The 18,893-nt window shown below is 41.2% G+C and overlaps 1 protein-coding gene across 1 annotated transcript; it reads left to right on the plus strand.

Annotated features, from left to right (window-relative positions):
* Positions 1-4,401: 4,401 nt before the first annotated feature.
* On the plus strand, positions 4,402-11,690 carry LOC112987048 (transcription factor BTF3). Its single transcript, XM_026106725.2, has 6 exons — positions 4,402-4,559; positions 4,834-4,902; positions 7,665-7,778; positions 7,971-8,172; positions 10,681-10,737; positions 11,310-11,690. Exons 2-6 carry the CDS (start codon positions 4,834-4,836, stop codon positions 11,354-11,356), a joined length of 489 nt encoding a protein of 162 aa, XP_025962510.2. The 5' UTR covers positions 4,402-4,559; the 3' UTR covers positions 11,357-11,690.
* The last annotated feature ends 7,203 nt before the right edge of the window (positions 11,691-18,893 follow it).

Raw genomic sequence — 18,893 nt, forward strand, 5'->3', positions numbered from 1 at the left:
AGAGTGAGGCAAAGCCCAGAATGAATCGCACCCTCACAGCTGCCAGGAGATCAGCAAGCCCAGCGTGTGGAAGGTGGCATGTTGAGAACTACACATCAGAAAGTGGGACAAATGTAGTCTTGATTTATCCCAGGATAAGTGTGCCATCCTTGGGTGGGACTAGGCTGCTTTGGGGTCATATGTTAACAGCTTGTCTGACATGTAACAGCTTGTCTTGCCAGCCGTTAAAGCATTTCTATGATCATGGCTTAAATGACCAAGTTCTCTTGAATTCTGGGTATAGGATATCTACAGGAATAACATTTTCATTTGATTCTCTGTATTCTACACATAAATACAAGGTACCATTTTTTTCATATGCAATCAGTGGGGAATATGGTGATTTCTGACTTTTGCCTATCCTCTAGGAAAATCTTCAGTGTGACACTACTACATGAGAATAGTACAAAAGCTTTTCTAGACAAACCTTTACCAGTCCAACTAATGGCGATTTTCAAGTATTCAGTAAAGTCTGCTTGAACCGTGTCTAGTGAAGGCAGGGTAATCTTCCTACAGCGTTTCTCTGACTACCCTCTAGACTTCCTCTGCAGGGTGTTATAAACAGAGAGGGACATCTTGTTGTTCAGGAGAGGCTTCTAATGTGGCTTGAAACCCTGGTATTTTGGGTCACTGAGTTTAAGAATTGCAAGCATGGTGAGAAAAGGACATTGCTTCTTTGTTGAGGCGCTCTAGCTCTTCCTAGACATTGATGTCTATCATGGATTACTCCATTTTCTTACAGCTCACCAGCACATGGTAAAATATTCTAAAATATGAGATTAAAACAGCTCTGTACTTAAGTTCCACCCTTCTGGGCTCCCATTCAATGCTTATATATTTTGTATCTTCTCAATATTTAAGAATTTTTTAGTCATTCTTACATCTACCCTTTAGGAGGTGGTCTCTTTTCCTTTGATCTCTCTCAACACTTTCACTCCTTTATGCCAGACTGTTGTTACTTTCCGTCATTAAATTACTAATGTATATGCATATTTTTTCCAAATAACCTAGCAACTTTTCCCTAACGTCCTGGAGCATTGACATTAGGTGTGCTAACTTTATTATTCCCTGTGTTACCCTGTTGGTGTGCCATATGCTTTTGTTCTCAAGTGCCAAATGTGACATTCTTTTGAACAACTGTTTCCTAAAAAGACTTTGAGTATCAGGTAGATATCCTTCACTGCCTGAAAAATACATTGAATATGTGCTCCTCTTGTTCACTGCCAAGCAGGACAAATATTACCCCACTTTAGCTGATCATTTATACTTATGACCTGTGATTTATTTCATGAATATGTTACTAACTTAACACCCCTTGCTCATTGTACTCTATTATCACTTGTGTAGCACTGACCATATCCTTGAGGAGCTTTTACATTGGCACTTTGACAGCATCTTTGGTCATTCTTCAGTTTCAATCTTCCACATAATTCAGGAGATGCTTTTTCACAAGCAGCCAATTTAACTGTAGGTTGTTGGATTGTTTTCCATTCCTCTGCTTCTTTTGTGCAGCTAATGAACTTTTCTTCAGTAATTTATATTCTTTGATGATTTTGAGATCCTCATTTCCACTCTTTTTCAAAACAAATAACATGCTCCCAGAGCTCATGCTGTTTCAATACTACAGGCATTGGATCCACTCCATTTCTCAACAGAAGTCCATCAGCTACAAGTAAGTCCAGGTTTAGGTTTATGTTTCTCATTATGCAACTCCACAAAAAGGACTGGAGAAAAAGAGCCAATACTATTTTAGCATTCTAAAATACTTTTTCTCTGATGCAAAGTTTATTTTTTGAAGGTCTGCTGTTTGTTCCAGGAAATGTAACCTAATCTAACAGAATCTCTTGAACTGCAGTTCTTGAGCTGCTTCAGTTCACTCTCGATATAACTCAGTGATGTGGTTTTCAGCATAATTTGTCTTTAAAATCTCACATGAGGGAATATGAGATCATACCTCCAGTCCAGTTAATCCTGGGCTGACAGCTGGGACCGCACTTTCTACAGCTTCTATCTTGGAATAATCTCTCTGTGATTCATTTTCACTTCAGTATTCCAGCCTATTAAAACATTTTGCATGTTTGTAATCATCAATTGGCCTTGTAATTCTGAAGTCTTTCTTATATATTGATGGCAGATTGTGATAAATCTGGAGCTGAAGCCATTTATTGCTTCTTTCAATGGCCTGCAGTGACTCAGTTTTTTTCATCTTGGCTCTACTCCCTTTTGCTGCAGGTACACTGCCAATTTCATACCCTAATAAATTAATAAACTTTCTTTTCAGTTCAGAATGAACTCTCTGCCCTCCAGAAGCTTTCCCCCCAGCCCCATCTTTGGATTTCGTTTGTTCCTTCCCTTCCGAACTAGATACCGGATTTGGTTCAGAGAGTACACGTGGGCATTTTCTCATTTTTCTCTGAGCAAGCCGTTTCACTGGCCAAATTTTCCAGACATGCTGGACCAAATTTCTGCAGTTTCCCCCTTTTATAGTTGTTTCATTTTTCTCTGTAATTTTCAGCTGTAACATTGCAGTCAGAAGTTTCAGTTCTGCTGAGGGGCACAGATTGCTCTTCAGCAGCAGCTTACCCTTTTGTGACCTTTTACCACCACTAGACGAAGCTACTTGAGGCTTAGCACGTATTTTCACCAATTACAAAAGTCCACAAAATCGTCTATGCCAAGCAACTCAATTACAAATGAACATTCATCTCTGGTGTAGTGAAGAGATCAGAGCAAATCAAATATATTGAAAAAAAAAAAGCCCTGGCCTTACTATTATCTCCATTACTGACATTGGAGCCTTAGTCTATCCTTCTGTATTGATTAATATGTTTAGTATTCACTTAGTCTTATAGCAACAAAACCAAAGGGAATAGTTTATTCAGCATAATCCAGAGAAGAGCTGATTTAAAAGGCATCAAAACCCAGGACGAGTTAGCCAGGTCAGTAATATTTCTGACGACAGAAGGCCCACTGGGTGGTGAGTGTGGGGGCAGGACGGCAGAGCTACAGGGCTTCTCCTCCCTGGCGGCACTGGTGAGTGTGGGCAGCACTGCCAGGGCCCGCGGGCCAGCCTCCTTCCTCTGCCGCTCTGCTGCGGAAGCCTGTGCTGTGCACCGTTGGCCCAGCGCGCGAGGACGGCTCAGCTCCCCCATGGCGAGAGCGGCCGCTGGAGTCCGTCATGTGCGCTCCGGGTAACCAAGGGATCAGTCCCACCAGGCTGCTCAGAGTGGGCAGCACTACACGCATCAAGAAACCTTTGGAGGGATGAATTTTTCAGTGATGAAATGATCTCTGCCCTGAAGAACATAGCCTTAGCAACTGACTTTACAAATACTCAGATGCGGGAGTAAGTCTGAGCACGAGGAGAGCACTGGGGCTGTGCATTTAGTTCTCAGGGCAAGACTCAGGTACTGCAAAAACAGTATAAAAAAGGGCATGCTAAGACCTCAATGATGTAAAATATCACTGTAGGAAAAAGCTTGAAGAGAGCGAAAGAGGGTGCAAAGGGAGTGCATTCAGCAACAAGCAGAAAGCAGTTGTTTGTAGGTAACTGATAACACAAAAGAGGGTACAAAGTCCAAGCAAGAAACGGAGAGTGAAAGAAGAGTAGTAGAAAGACACGTGAATAGATATATAGTCAGGACTGATTACACACAGACCTGAAAAAAAGCCTTGAATGGTGTGCCTTTGATCATGAAAAAAGAGCAAACGAGGTTCAAGCGAAAAGTGATGTTATGAAGCCTGTTCTGTGCGATGCCGTCTGGGATGGATCACAAGGAGGAACAAGAGCAGCACAAGGCTCAGAGCTGAAAGGAGAAAAGCCGTGGATAGCAGGCCAATGTTTCAGTGACATAAACAAGAAAGCAAGCACGACATTTAAATGTTTCCTAGCAAAAAGAGCAGGGACCGGGCCCGTCTCCCTGCGGCAGCACGCACTGTAAGAGGTGGTTAAAGAAGAAAGCAGGAGGTGCTGGAGGCCGGGAAGGGACTGAGGGGGTCAGCACGGCAGGCGGAGCACGCTCCCGCGCCAAGGCAGCACGCGCCGACCCACACTGCAGGACGGACCGGCCCCACCCGGGAAACGCTGCTTTTACTCGCTCCCCCTGGGCCGAGCACACACGCAGCCCCGCGCACCGCCGCCGAGCGCTCGCCGGGCCGCGCGGGGCCACGGGCTACCGCAGCGCCCCGGCAACCGCCGCCCGAGGGCCCAGCGCAGCCCAGCGGGGCCTAGCGCGGCCCAGCGGGGCCCGGGGCGCCGCGGCCTGCTCCTGGCCCGGGCGCTCCGCGGAGGGCGCACCCTGCCGGCGCGGCGGTCGCAGCGCGCGAGGACGGGCAGCGGCGGCGGGGGGAGGCCGCCGGCGCGTGCGTGCGTGCGTCATGCGTAGAGCGTGCCGCCGGCCGCCGCGCCCCTCTTCCGGCCGCCATCTCGCTCCGCTCCGCGTGCTGCGCTCGGCGCCGCGTCCCTGCCCGCGGCTCTCGCCTTTGCTCCGCTCCGGCCGCGCCGCTCCCGCTCCGGGAAGGTACGGGGGAGACCGCGGAGGGCGGCTGTGCCGCGACCGGGCGCTGCGGGCCCGCGGGCGGCGGTGGTGGTTAGGGGAGGGAAGGCTGTTACGGGCCGGGCCTGAGGGGAGCCTCGTCTCCGCGGCGCGAGCAGCGCCCCGTCCCGGCCGGGCCTGGGGCCTCCTTCCGCCGCGGGGGGGGGGCGGCGGCGGGCCCCTCGCACGCACAGCTGCCCCCGCTGCCTGGCGCGCCGCGGCCTGCGCCGCCTCACGGGAGCCCTCGTTCCTTCCGCAGATGAAAGAAACAATCATGAACCAAGAGAAACTCGCCAAGCTCCAGGCCCAAGTGCGCATCGGTGGCAAGGTAGGAGCCTCCCTCGCTGCTTGCAGGCCTGCGAGGCGGCGCTGCCCTCCCCGCCGCCCCGCGCGGGCCTAGGACGCCAAGTCCTCAAAAGCGGGTGGGAGCAGCCCTGAGGGCGCCCAGCTCTGCTGGACGGTCCCGGGGAACCTGTGCGGCTGTGGCAATCCCTAGTCAGTTCAGCAGAAGCAGAATGTAATGACTTAATCTCTCTCTATTTCTATCTGAGTTTGCTGTTCATGTTCTTGTACAGGCTATATTAGGAGGTCTTTACAACTTGAAGTAAGTAGAGCTTACAGTAAGCGAGTTCAGGCAGAGTTTTCATTGCAGAATGTTGAGGGTTATGTTCCAAACCCTAGTCACGAGTCGTTAAGTTGTCCGTGGGATTTTTTTGCCATTCAGGACAAATTTGGAATTTCTGTAGTTGCCCTAATCTTATTATTGTGGAATTGGAAGGCATAAAATGTTTGGAAGATCTTTATATTTTATTGTGATGTCTGAACTTATGTAGGTGTGTGATAATCTGGAAGCAAAGAAGTATTGGGAACACGGTCAGTCTTGTGCTAGTAAATGTTTAAATTCCAGTTTGAGTTTTTACAGCAAGAACTTGTTTATATTGAAGAAACAAACAGAATATTTCAGAATGAAACTATTCAACATAATTCTTATTGATGGAGTTTTTGGTAGCTTTCATTCATGGGTTGAGAGTTTTTCCTGTAGAAAGAGATTTAGGCAGCCTTAAATCAGATGTGGTAGTTCCCCATATCCTGTGTATGGGGTACTTTTTGAGCAGAAAACTGCTGTATCATAGTGATGATTGCATGTGTATTAGGTGTGTTGTCTACAGAGGTTTTTAACATTGGTCACTTGAAAGTATGCATCCAGATTACACCTTTTACTGCAACTAAGCAAATAGTTCTTGGGGCACTGTAGGTCTTTTAGAGACATTAAACGAACCTTAGAATATGTTGACAGCGCCATCATTCAGTTTTCAGATTAGTTTGTGAAATTGTTTGAATACTTGAGCCTGAGTTTTGTTTTATAACTGGAAATTGCTACTAGAATTCTTCAGGGCAGTGTTGCCAAATCAACCGAGACAGATATTTTACTTTGGGAATGGAGGAGGAGAAGGGGAAGAGTCAATTCTCCTTATCATAAGAAAAGGCTACGCTTTTGTTTCTGCTGGAAGATTTTCGTGACATTGCAAGGTTGCAGGCCTTAAAAATACTCTATCTATTGTATTTAGGTGGATGAGTATTGTAATTCTTTGTTATGTGAAGCTTGAGATTTTTGTAGGATATTGCTACAGCTAAATGTCACGACTTTTCTTCCAAATCTTTTTAGAGGAGGACTGGCAGATGAATCAGTGTAGATTGTGTTGCATTTGTGGCCTGCCTGCACCCATTCTTCTTTAATACAGAAGTAGAGCTGTGGAAATAGCATGCCTCAGCATGATCAGGATAGAATTTGCTTACTGCAAATCATCTTTAGAAGCTTAAATTAATAAAGATGAAAATGGTAGCTCTTCATTTCAGCTAGATTCAGATTGTCTGAAGTTTGATATTTGTTCTTACTTGTTCATACTCGTTCATACTGGTATAAAGTGGGTATGTTTTCCATAATGTAAATGACTTATGCAAGACATAATTTTTGAAATTAATTCAAAAGGTCTTTTGTCCTGAGAGACTTAGGTAGCGTTTATGTGGCTCAGTTTCTATGTAGACAAGGTACTTAATTCTTTCTGCTTTTAGCAGTTTTCAGATTGCTGTGTGTGCTCACCCGATGGTAGTAGGGAATGAGTATCAAGCTCTCTAAAGACCTAACCTTGGAGTTGTAATCTTCCAAGTGCTGGTTTCGCCTGGACTTGTCTATTAACATTTCTTATTGTTTGTAATTGGACTATGTTAGAGGTGTTGGTGTCCACCCAACTTTTTAATTTCTATCAGTTCGCTCGGTATTGTAGCCATTCAGACAGTTGGGCATCAACATTTTCATGTTGCTAGCATGTAACAGACCAGAAACTGAAACAGCTGGACTTAGATTAGTAGTGAGAGTGTATCAAAAGGGAACTTAATTCCTTAACCTCTTCCTAGATGTTTTGTGACATATTTTACTGAAGGCTTATGAACATGCCAGAAAATACAGAATGGTACTTTTTTCTTTTTGGTAGATACCAGTATCTTCTAATATGGGTCAGTTATATCCTTGGAGAAATCTAGGGCTCTGGTTCTCTAGAGGAACTTTCACTTTGTGTTATGTTTCTCTTTCTAAACAGAGGTGGTCTAGAATACTACTTATGAGTACTTTATTAAATATTTTGGCAAAATGGAAGTGTTTTACAAATATGTATGTATAAGTCCATCAGATGGAGATGTGTATTTGGAATAAAAATGCAGTGTTCAGAGTTTTCTTGTATTCATTTGTTTATGATGTGTTGGTAACTTGGTAGTCTCTGATTTCCTATATCAAAATCTGGCTACAACAAGGAAGGATAAGCTTACTTTCTTTTCAGAACAGGGTGCTGCAGAATCCCCATGAAAACTTTGGCTCTTTGGTGCATTGGTTCCTAAAATTTTCTGCTACTTCTAACAACCAGGCAAAGCTTGCCTAGTAGCAGTGGGAGGGGTGGAGTTGTGTGTGCCGTAACACAGAAATGGAACTTTGTATTTGTAACTTGATTTGTAGATAGCTGCAGAATAGTTATGTGGCCCTGTGGGTTAGAGTTTGTGAAGAACTAATTAATTTGTAACTTCTTTTTTCCCCTGAAGGGTACTGCCCGCAGAAAGAAGAAGGTTGTCCACAGAACAGCTACAGCAGATGACAAGAAACTTCAGTTCTCTTTAAAGAAACTGGGAGTCAACAATATTTCTGGTATTGAAGAGGTAATTTCTTTTAAGGAAAAAAGATGCTTAATTTAATATAGAAACATAAAATGTATCAAAATGAATTTGCTGGTAAGTAAGTTTGTCTGTAAATTGCCAACAAGTCTGTGGAGCTTTAGCAGCTTCAGCTAGTTTCCTGTTAAATTGAAAACATGATGGAGAACTACTTGAAATATGGAATTTTTCTTGCAGGTAAATATGTTTACCAACCAAGGAACAGTCATTCACTTCAATAACCCTAAAGTTCAGGCATCTCTGGCTGCTAATACTTTCACTATCACCGGCCACGCTGAGACAAAGCAGCTGACAGAAATGCTTCCTAGCATCTTAAATCAGCTCGGAGCTGACAGTCTGACCAGCCTGAGGAGACTGGCAGAAGCCCTACCCAAGCAACGTAAGTTGAACCTTGAATACATTTTATGATGGCAGCTGACATATGTAACTTACTTGTGTAGCTGCAGTTGGTCTAGGACTATGATAATACTAGATAGATCAATTACTCTAGAAGAGTTAGGCTTTCAAAAAAGATTTGCTTTGAGCATGTTTGTTTTGACAGCTCGAATGAGAACATAAGTAAATTGAGGGCGGGCTTGAGGTTTTAAGAAGTCTTGCTACTGCTTTGCTCCTATGAGGTGTGGTGCAGATATTTCTTCCTGCATAGGCTTTTTTGATAGCCAATACGCAGTATTTGTAAGGAAAGACGTTACAACATCTGTGTATATAAAACCGTAGAGAACAGGACTGGCATGAGCATTAAGCTAGATACACCAACTTCCTTGTCTAAATTCTTAAGTTAGTAAGAGAACCTGAACATCTGTTCTCCCTAAAAATGCAGGAGGGAAAAGTGGATGAGGCCCTTAAGCATGGGGTGTTTGGAAAAGGTGCTGCTGCAGCAGGGTGAGAATTGGGGGTGCAGGGCTTATTGATGCTGGGAACATTCCCCATTTCCTGCATGTAGGGTCTTCCTGGTTCCTATTCTCAAAAATTTGAAGTCCATTCCCTCCAAGGTATAGAATATCTTAAACACAGAGAAAGAGAGGCTTATGAAGCTGTCCGGTTCCTGGTAGTAATGGGCTTGGTGTTTGCATATCTTCTTTTTGTGCTTTGTTGCCAGCAAAGACATGCTTTTGTAAAAAATAATTTTTTATTATTGATCTTCTCATTCTTAGCTTTGAGGAGATTTGGTGTCTGATTTTCATTCTCATGATAGATTCAACCTCTATTTCCATTCCTAAAGTTTATGCTACTTGCCTCCCATCAATTCCCCACCTTAAAAGAAATCTTGCTAAAAGTAGTCTTCAGGAGGTGGGTACAGTGCTTCTTTCCACATGGAGTTCAGATCTCACCTTCCTAATGTCACTTGAGTGACTTCCTTGTGGTAGGAATAGGACAGTGAGAAAACCTGGAGGATTTAAAATGATCTCTTAAGATGATAGTAGACCCCAGCTTTCTTCTAGTAACAAGGTGGGGATATCTAAGACAGGCAAAATTGCACAGTTTAATATTAAGGAAGCTTATTTAAAGTGCTTGTTTTACATGACCTGGTAAATAGCTGTCACTTTCCACTTTGGATGGATGCCAGAGCAGTTGCACAAAACTTTCCATTCAGCATTGTTTACTAGATTTGGAAGTCTAACATCAAAGAGTTGAACTGTCAGTGATGATTGCTTTTGCAGGTACTAAAGTAAACTTAGTCTGGTCTTGTGGGTGAGAGAGAATACAGACAATTTAGGATATTAGCTTCTAAGCCAATTAAAGCTTTTACTATTAAGTACATCCTGTGAATTTTATAGAGGAAATAACATGGTTCAGTTTTAAAATGTAGTACTTGACACTTAGATGCATTAAAGCTGTAACAGCTTTCTGTTGTTCAAAACAAAAGGAGGGTTCACAATGACCTTGTCCCAAGCTCTTTCAGACTCAAGATTATAGATTCTTTTATTTTAGTTCTCTAGAAAACAGGGTACAGTGATTTTGGAGATCTGGTGTGAATCCATTTCTTTCCTCATGCTTTTCTTGAAAATTGAGAGAGATTAATTTGGATAAACCGAGATGATTGAGAGTTTGAGACAGCTCAGCCTAGGTAGTACAGCTAAGAATATCAGTAAAAGTTGTGGCACAGGCACCCAAGACCCTGAGGTATCTATTCTTAGCATTATACTACTGCAGTTTCACAGATGTTCATTGGTCTGCTAGAATGGGCATGGTTGAGCCTAGTTAGCTCTAGCAAATATAATTGGAATAGTTAAGTTACTGTGTCAGCAGAGATGTGGACCAGAACATGTGACTGCCTCTACCACCTAAATGTAAAACTGCACATCCAGTTCCACTGACTTTGCCAGGGAACAATATCTTTAACTGCCTCTAGTTATCTGTGTCTGCCTGCAGCTTAACAGTTACAGCTTAGTTTTCCTTGAAGGTCTAGGCTCATAAGAAAGACTTGAATCCATTCTTTTTCTTGTTGATGTTGTAAAATAGGTAGACTTTGAGAACCACTGAGTAGTCAATACATCAAACTGCTGTTAAGAGGAAAGGATAAAATCCCAGACTTTGCACTTGTAGCAAAAAATTATTACCCCACAAATGACTCAACATGATGTAGTTGCAAGATGCGGACTAGTAAATTGGTTGTAGCATGCATCCTCTCATTTCCTTGCTGGGTTGTCTTTGAACATGTACCTAGGAAGTTCACATTCCTTTTGTTACTGATCACTGTAAATTTGTATTCAGCGGGGGAACAGTATGGAGCATGGGAGTTCAGTTCAGCCTTTTTGATAAAGTTTGTTTGTTTTTTTTAAAAAAACAACACCCCCCCCCCCCCCCAAAAAAAAAAACCCCAACTTTGTAACCAAGATGCTTATGGTGAGCTTGAATGATACTTTTGAACTACTTGCTGTTGCAGCTGTGGATGGAAAAGCACCACTTGCTACTGGTGAAGACGATGATGATGAAGTTCCAGGTAAGAACAAACATGAAATGGAGGAAAAGGAAGTTGTGAATCTTGCTGAGAGATGACATGTGTAGCAAATATTGGGCAAAGGAAAGGAAGAAAGAATATTAAAACATTTCTGTGGACGAGTTATCCTGTCGTTACTGACTGTGGAGGTTTTACACGCTAGAGCATCCAGTACTGGCAGTTTTCAGATATCATGTGAGACTGGATGGATTATTAGTTTGAGATAGCATTTTAGTTCTTTGTAGAAGTAGTAGTTATGGCTAACATAACAATTACTTTTGTGTTCAGTAAGAAGGGTGGGAAGAAACCTTTCACTATATCTGCCCTTTGCTCAGTGGTGAGTATAACAAAGCTAAAAGTACATAGAGTTGTGCTTTATAATGAAGCGCCTAAAATTTCTTCTTTTAAATAAGAAGAATGAACCATGAAGCTCTTAAATGTTGCTAGGTCTGTATTTTATAAGCTGAAGGTTTTTTACATCATAAGTACTTCATACAAACTAAAACTTCGGAAAGAAAATACATTAGGCAAAGCAGAAGTGGGTAACACTAATTTCAATATTTTTCTTTTTCTAGATCTTGTTGAAAACTTCGATGAAGCTTCAAAGAATGAGGCAAACTGAACTAAGTGTCACTTTCTGAATAAAGTTAAAACTTGAAAAAGCTACATGGAGCTGCTATTTTATATTGTGACTGCTTTTATTTGATTTATTTTTTAAATTACCTGTTGAGATCACAAGATCTGTAATACTTGGAAACTTCTTGAACCTTGCAGCTCTTTTTAGTTATTGCTTGTACATGATATTATTTTTGTGGCCTGGTTGAACTTAAACATATGCTTTCAAATAAGTCAGATTGCTAATGGATCTCTGCCTAAATACAATTTTTGAGCAACTTGTATACAAGCAAAACCCCATCTTTAATGAACTTTGGCATACAATAAAAATATAAAATAAACTTTTCAGTGTGGCTTCTTGTCAGAAAAGCAGAAAAATTTTTTTGGGTAAAGATTGGCCTTAAATATTAAGCAATCCTAAACGGTCATTTTGCTTTTCTGCAGAGCATCTTCCTTTTGCTGCATTAGGAAACAGTGGCTTCCAAATCTTTTTTTCTGTGCATAATCGAGCATTTTAGACTTAATCAGTGGATTCCCAGTGTTTACAGGTTGAGTTGCTAAGTCACCTAATCTACTGAATTTAAGAAATACATCTGTATTCTGGAATTACTTTAGGGTGTTTTACTATAATGTGAAATGTGCATCTTGGGAGAGGACTTTCTTTTGGGCTGTAAAGAATAGTAGCAAGCTGCTGGCATCTTGGTGGAACTAGATACTAATGTCACATTTTGAGTTTGGGGAGACTTCAATAGCTATCTCCAGGATATAACTATTTAATGAGATTAAAATAACGCTGTCCCAGTATTTTCACTTCGTTTATCTGAAAAAAATCCATTATGTGGGGGAATGGAAGTATAGGAAGGGAAAAGGCTTAATAGAATTGAATATGGTCTTAAGTCTACATTTACCATCTTTAGGTGTATTAACTAATAATTGTATTTGGTTGTTCAGGAGTATGTTCTTTGTATTACTTACAGGCGTTCCAGAGAATGAGGGAATTTTTCTGGGAAAGGAGACTTTAATTTCCAGTCTGACCTTTGCGTAGCTGAAGCTCCTGGGATGAGGGTTAAAATTTAGACTTGGGAGTTTTTGCTGTTAATGATTGGATCACTTGCACAACCAAAACAGATGATACTAAGCTGGTAGTAGAATCTTCTGAGGTTTTCTCTTTAGAACAAATACTTTGGGAAGTGGAGATTCATCCTGTTTTGTGCAGGATAAAATTCGGGGTAAAGCTTGCAAGATTATGTCATGACATGAAAGTTCTCATCGCATCAGGAAAAGGTGGGGCTGTGTTTGACTTGCCCAGCATGTCTGTCATGGTGTAAGTTGTTGTTGCTCTTGGGAAAGAGTGGAGGAACTTGTTCAAGCTGCTTAGCTGTTGCGGTTTGAGGTAAGGCGGCAGCCTGATGCAAGTGTGACCTGGCTGAGGTCAGGTGCAAGAACTTACAGGAATGATTTCAGTTTACTGATAAAGTATTTGTGCACTGAAACAAAAAGTAAACTACATTTCTAGTTCTGAATTAATTCAGATAAGTGCATTTGTTGAACAACTGTGACAATAAGGTGGAGAAGACAAACTATGCAAAGCTGAGTTTTGAAATAGGTGTGGTGACCTCAAGTGAATTGCCCAATAAAAGGAAAAGAACAAATTCTGCGCATTTCTGTCTACCACACCTCCTGTGAGTTGTCAGCTAAATAAATTTGTGTGCCGACTTCTTGGAGAAATCAAATGTTATCCATTTTGTGTGTCAAATGAGTAAGTTTTTGAAAATACTCACTCTGTTATCCAAGCCATTGTAGTCCTTGCTTATGAAATGCTTCATACTCATTTCTGTCTCATGAAGTAAGTTAGTATCTTGTATGATCTAGACGGTGTTAACCTTCTCCACTATCTAGTATACATACTTGGTGGTTCTTAAAAAACAAAAAACAAACCAAAACAAAAAACCCACAACTTTGCTGGAAGACTTTTAATATATTTGAAATGCAAAACTAATGCTAATTCAGTGATAAATGGGCATGTGACATCTCTGTGGAAGTCTATGTGCTAGGTACACTCCCAGTCCGGAAATACTGGCATATTTCAATGTAAGCAAGCTGTGGCTGAGGATCAAGAAATGATCAAAGTGTGTTTGTGATTATAGCAGATTCTAAATGGAAGTAATTGTCCTGTTGAAGTTAATAGTAATCTTAATGTCTAACATATACTCAGTCTTGGATTCCATGCTGTGATTATTTTCTCTTAATAAGGAATGTGGTTATCTTCCTAGTCTGTCATTAACTGGTAGAAACAGAAAATAGTTACATGTTGATGTTTCTCATTAGCTTGAACTTCTATGTAACCATACTATAATTATGCCATTAGGGACTCACATCTGTAGTCTTGCTCAAAGAAAATGGTTCCATTTATCTGTTTGAAATATCTTGGACAATGGAGAACTGAAAATAGATGCCTGGATTTCAATTGAAACAAAGGTCTATTTGAGGTTTAATTTTAGAAAAGCTAAAGCAATGCTCTGGTTCTATGCATAAAATGTCACAATAAGTTTTGTAACTACTTGGTTCCAGTGCGGTGGTGGGTACTAATTAAATTTTTCATCAGTTTTGTAACAGATTTTTAGAAGTATTTTCATAACTTCTAAGCTTCTCAGGCTTTAAGGACTCTGCTTTTGTTTTAAAATTAGTATCTTTAATAAAAAAGCAGTTAATCCTTTCACAGGATTGTGAAACTGTTTTGTTTTAGTGCTGTATGTGTAAATATAGAAGTTCTCTACAATGATTTTTGTAATATTGTTTTTATATAAAGCTCTAGAACAGGTCTTGAATTACTATTTTTTTTAAAAAAAATTCACTTTTAAGTCTTGTGAGTTTGTGGTGTCTTTTAGGAAGTGTTCCTGGCTGTGGGGAAAAAATACTGTAGTGCTTGAGAATCCAGTTCATGGAACCTGGCTGATCATGCTGTTTGTGAGCATGGATTGGAACATAAGAAAGTAGAGTTAATATTCAGGCTGGATAGAAGAGCCTGTTGGGAAGTCTACAGAGAAGATGATGCCTAGATTACAGGCTTAAGGGGCTGATGAGATGGTGGTACATCTACAGAAGGTGTCAAGAGGTGTGTGTGTGTGTGTGTGTGTGTGTGTGTTTCCCCCCCCCCCCTTCCTTTAGCGAGGTAGTTTAAAACTTTTGTCAAGTGTTTTTGACTTAAATCCATGGAATGTTGCTCCTGATTTTTAGCTTTTTTTGTTCCTTTCCTCCTGTAGCTTCAGCCACATCCAGTAATTTGTTAGAGTTGCTGAAAATCTTTCCATTTTATGTGGTAGTTAGAAGACTATCCTTAGGCAAATAATGTTACTTAACAGGAAGAAAAGAGTTTGCAATCCTGTTACTCTACTTTCTAGCTAGAATCCTTGTTTTTATAGGAAGTAGATTTCACAGGTGCAACTTGTATATTGCCTTTATGTTGCACTAAAGCTAGCCTGACAATGAAAAAGCCATCCTAACAGGGGTTTCTGTGTTGTGCAGGGATAAATAATGTTGTTACAGATGAGTTGCAGCCCAGCCTCTTGCACTGCTATTGAATCTGAACAAATTTTAATTAGTGAAATAAAGACATAAGCAACAATAGTTATGTATATCTGTATTATTTCTTGTGCAGGCTGTGCCAGGTATAAATTCTAGGGCATCTTATTACTATTCTGATCCTAGGCCAGTTGAAGGTCAGTTTGACCATGCAATAACCAATGCTTTTGCTTTTGATATCCAGTAACCAACTCATGCAGCATGTCTCTTACTCCGATTCAGTCAGGGATTTGGCGCGTTATGCAGGATGTCGGCAGCATCTGCTGCACTTGAAATACTGATTCTACATTCCTCTTGAACTGAGTAGAAGTAGTTGATTATTTTTTCCAAGTGTTGGAAAAATGGTAATGCAGGTAGTGTCCTACTCTCCCCGTTTTCAGGAGACACCCAGAGCTGAGTTTAGTAGGTCTTACTTTCTCTGGTTACAGACCAATGCAGTTGTTCATGGTGCCACACCTGAGCTAATCATCTCTAGTGGACTTGAGCTGGCATCTCAAAAATTTTAGCCATGGAAAACTGAGCAGTCTTCTGCTAAACAACCTCTGTGCAGTGCCTGCTAATCCCAGGCTGCGTCATTCATTCAGTTGTGGCAAACTGTGACTGTTTATTTAGAGTGGGATTTAAAATGATTTGTTAAACTTGTGCTTTTAAAAGTCAGATATGAGGGTGTTTGAAGTGTCTGTTGAAGCAGAAGGAGCTCTGGTTTTAAGCCACAGCTCCTAGAACTGTGCCTAGTCTTGCTATGCTACTTTCTTGTTACTTTGTGCAACTGCATCAGGCGATTGTAGAGATAACAGAGTGCAGCCTGAGGGTCAGATTTGCTTTCAGCAGTGGCATTTTGTGAGTTGCTGTTTTGCAATGAATTCTTATTAACTATGCCCCGCATAATTAAGACTGCCACCTTTAAGGACCAAACTGATATCTAGGAGGGCTGCTTGCACTCCTAACAGCTTCTGACACTGAAAGGCAAAGATAATATGATGGTGGTGGTGTGGGCCAAAGTAGGCCCTTGCTGTGAAATTAGTGTTTCATTGCGACATCTGTGGAGTTACACACCTGTGCAGTGTAACTGGCAGCCACAGTAGAATGGTGTTGGTAATGCATGTGTTGGATTAAAATCTTCCTTGCCTTTCCAGTGTTGTTGACTCTGCGGGACAAGTAGGAGTTAAAAGCAGTGGCTTCACTAAGGCTGCTTTCCTGAGTAGCATGGCTGTGTTGTATAAAGGGAGCGGATTTGAGTGAATAGGAACCATTGCTAAATATTTATTAAAAACAAATGCATTGTAAAGACTTCTGCACTTGTGCTGATTTCTAATGTTGTTTGGCTTCATCTTTACAGATCAGTTAACTTGCATTTTGTTGAGTTACTGTTGTGGGTTTGAGCTGCCTCCAGTAGCCTTGAGTCTTATGTGAACATACGGTGAAAGACAGTTACTGCCTCAAGGCTCTGATCCTGCAAAATTAATGTGAATACAATTGTTTGTAGGATTCATACCTAAACTAAAAATGAGATGAAGTGAAAAATTGAACACTTGTGGCAGCAAAGTGGCAGGCACATTGATTTCAGGTATTTGTTACAGATTTTTGTCCCTGAGGCAGGTTGCATCCAAAGCAGCAGAGAAGAAATAATGTGAAAATTCATTTACTCACCTTCTGGCTGCTTTGCACCACTTAGTGGCAGAAATCAGAAGATGCTGCATTTCTCCCTGGTGTAAGGAAGTCCTTAAACAGAGTGAAACCAGCATAGCCAGTTCAGGCAGCCAGGGTTTGCCTTTAGCATGTGTTGGGGCAGCATTTGGATAGACAATCCCTGTGCACATTTGTAGCATTTTATGCTCCAGTAACTACTACCTAAGGGTCATGTTCTTTGATATTTATTTCTGCTATTGGTAAAGGTTAGATCAGCTGAAAGGTTTCGGGATCCACTGAGTCATCTTTTTTAACAGCATAGCAAATTCATACTCACATGAATGTGACCTTGTGCACATCTATGCTGGTGTATAGGCTGACCTCTGTCAGGAACTGTAGACTAGATGGATTGTCATACTGCTTTAGTGTGGCAGGTCTCTCTCAGTTGTAAAATTGTCACTTTTATTCCATTATATTTGTTCCTTGTACTTTAGCATTATCCTATTTTAATTATTCATACCATGAAAATAAAGCACTGCTTGTTTCAAAACATAAAGCTGTTTTTATCTTTTTCAAGTAAGTTCGTCTATGTGGTTCTCTAGTCTCATTAGGAAATATAGCAGATTTGAGACACAAATTATGCCAGCAGGCTGTAAACTGAACTCTGAGGGGGACTTGAGCCTTCAAAATATATTCACTAATGCAGATAAGTGCACCAGCGTATTTTCTGGAAGGCTCTGAGTCGTCTTGAAACACGGTCATCTTACGTGAGCAGAGAAGCATAATGTTTCTGAACAAAACCATTTTTGGAGACAATGGCAATGCTGTGTGCCTGTGATCTTACCCAATGTTTGCAGTAGGCTTCATGCCAGAGATACAAAATAGTTAGAGCAAGCTGTTTTTATGATGCATTCTTGGAAGCAACTGATTCTTGAGCACTCTATATTGTTTAAGATGAGCTAGACATATCCTAATGGCAGTAAATACAGGGTGCAGGGATTTACAGGGTTTAGCCAGGGCATGTCCATTTTTCAACTGTGCCAGAAGCCTGGCTAAGTTCTGCTACATCAGACTTGCCTGTGGACTGCACGTCATCCAGCATCCTCTAGCTGACAACGATTTAGAAAGGTTGAGTGATGCCATCATGTGGTATATGTTCTCCTGATATGCTTCCAGGAGAATAACTGGGATTCCTGTGGAAAATGATGCAGGCCCTTAAGTCATTTTCTAGAAAAAGTTACAGGCTCTGAAAAGCCTGTCATCTGGCTTATCTGCTGTATTTTGATTTTGGTGTTAAAAATGAGATTTTCATAGAGTTGATCTATATAATGAATCAAAGCAAATTTCTTCACAATATAGGTCAGAATTTCTTTAGAGATTTATCCAGGGATTACTTAGGTTGCTTCTTGGAGGAAAAGGATGAGCTATACAGTGCAATCACAGAGCTATAATCCACCTTGTTGCTGTGCCTAGTTTACATCTCCCTTTCTGCTGGGCTCTGCAGCCTTCCCCTGATCCACTAATTCTTGCGTGCATGGTTGGCTTCATCAGTGTTCATCTGCTGAAGACTGACTGACATGCCCTGCAGTCCTGTATGTGTAAAGAATTGCTGGCTTAATTTGGTAACAAATCAACCTCAACAGAAAGATCTATTCAGACGTCATTCCTAGGAATAAACCCTAACAATATCTTTGATCTTTAAAGTTCCAAGCGACTGGATTCCTAATTCAGCCAGTTATATGTTTGTTGCCAGAGAGAGCAGTGTGTTTCCTGAAAGCATATGTGCCGCACAGCAGGAGGTGCGTGCAAGCGGAACTGCTATAACAATACTAATGATGACCAGTCTAGTGATGGGCCATGTCTGCACTCCAGTGATTTATACCATTGTTGTAAAGAAAAAAAAAAAGTGGCCCACAATGGTCAGGAAAAACTGTGCTGGAATGCCCCTAACAATCAGCTTTCAAGTGAAAAATGCACAATGGATTTAGTCTATCACAGTAAATATGAATGTGTTTTGGGTTTTGTTTTGTTTTCTTTTCTTTTTTCCCCTTTATCCCTTACCCTTTAGAGTGTTGTAAGAATATGGAGTTGCATCTGGTTCATGCTAGGGATTATCCAGAGCAGTGAATGCGAACTGCTTAGGCAGAACAAGTTACCTAGAACTAGCATAACCTTTTTTGGTTGCTCTACTTCTGACATTTTTGTTCTAAGAAATTATAAAACAACACTTAGGAAAATAAAAAGTAGTTCTGGCTCTTTTATTGCTGTCTTGTAAGGCTCCGAGTTAAGTAGCCTCATTAGAACAGGAAGGAATGTGCTTCAGAATTGCTTAA

Source organism: Dromaius novaehollandiae, chromosome W (assembly GCF_036370855.1).
Source record: "Dromaius novaehollandiae isolate bDroNov1 chromosome W, bDroNov1.hap1, whole genome shotgun sequence".
In the NCBI taxonomy this organism is placed as follows: Eukaryota; Metazoa; Chordata; class Aves; order Casuariiformes; family Dromaiidae; genus Dromaius; species Dromaius novaehollandiae.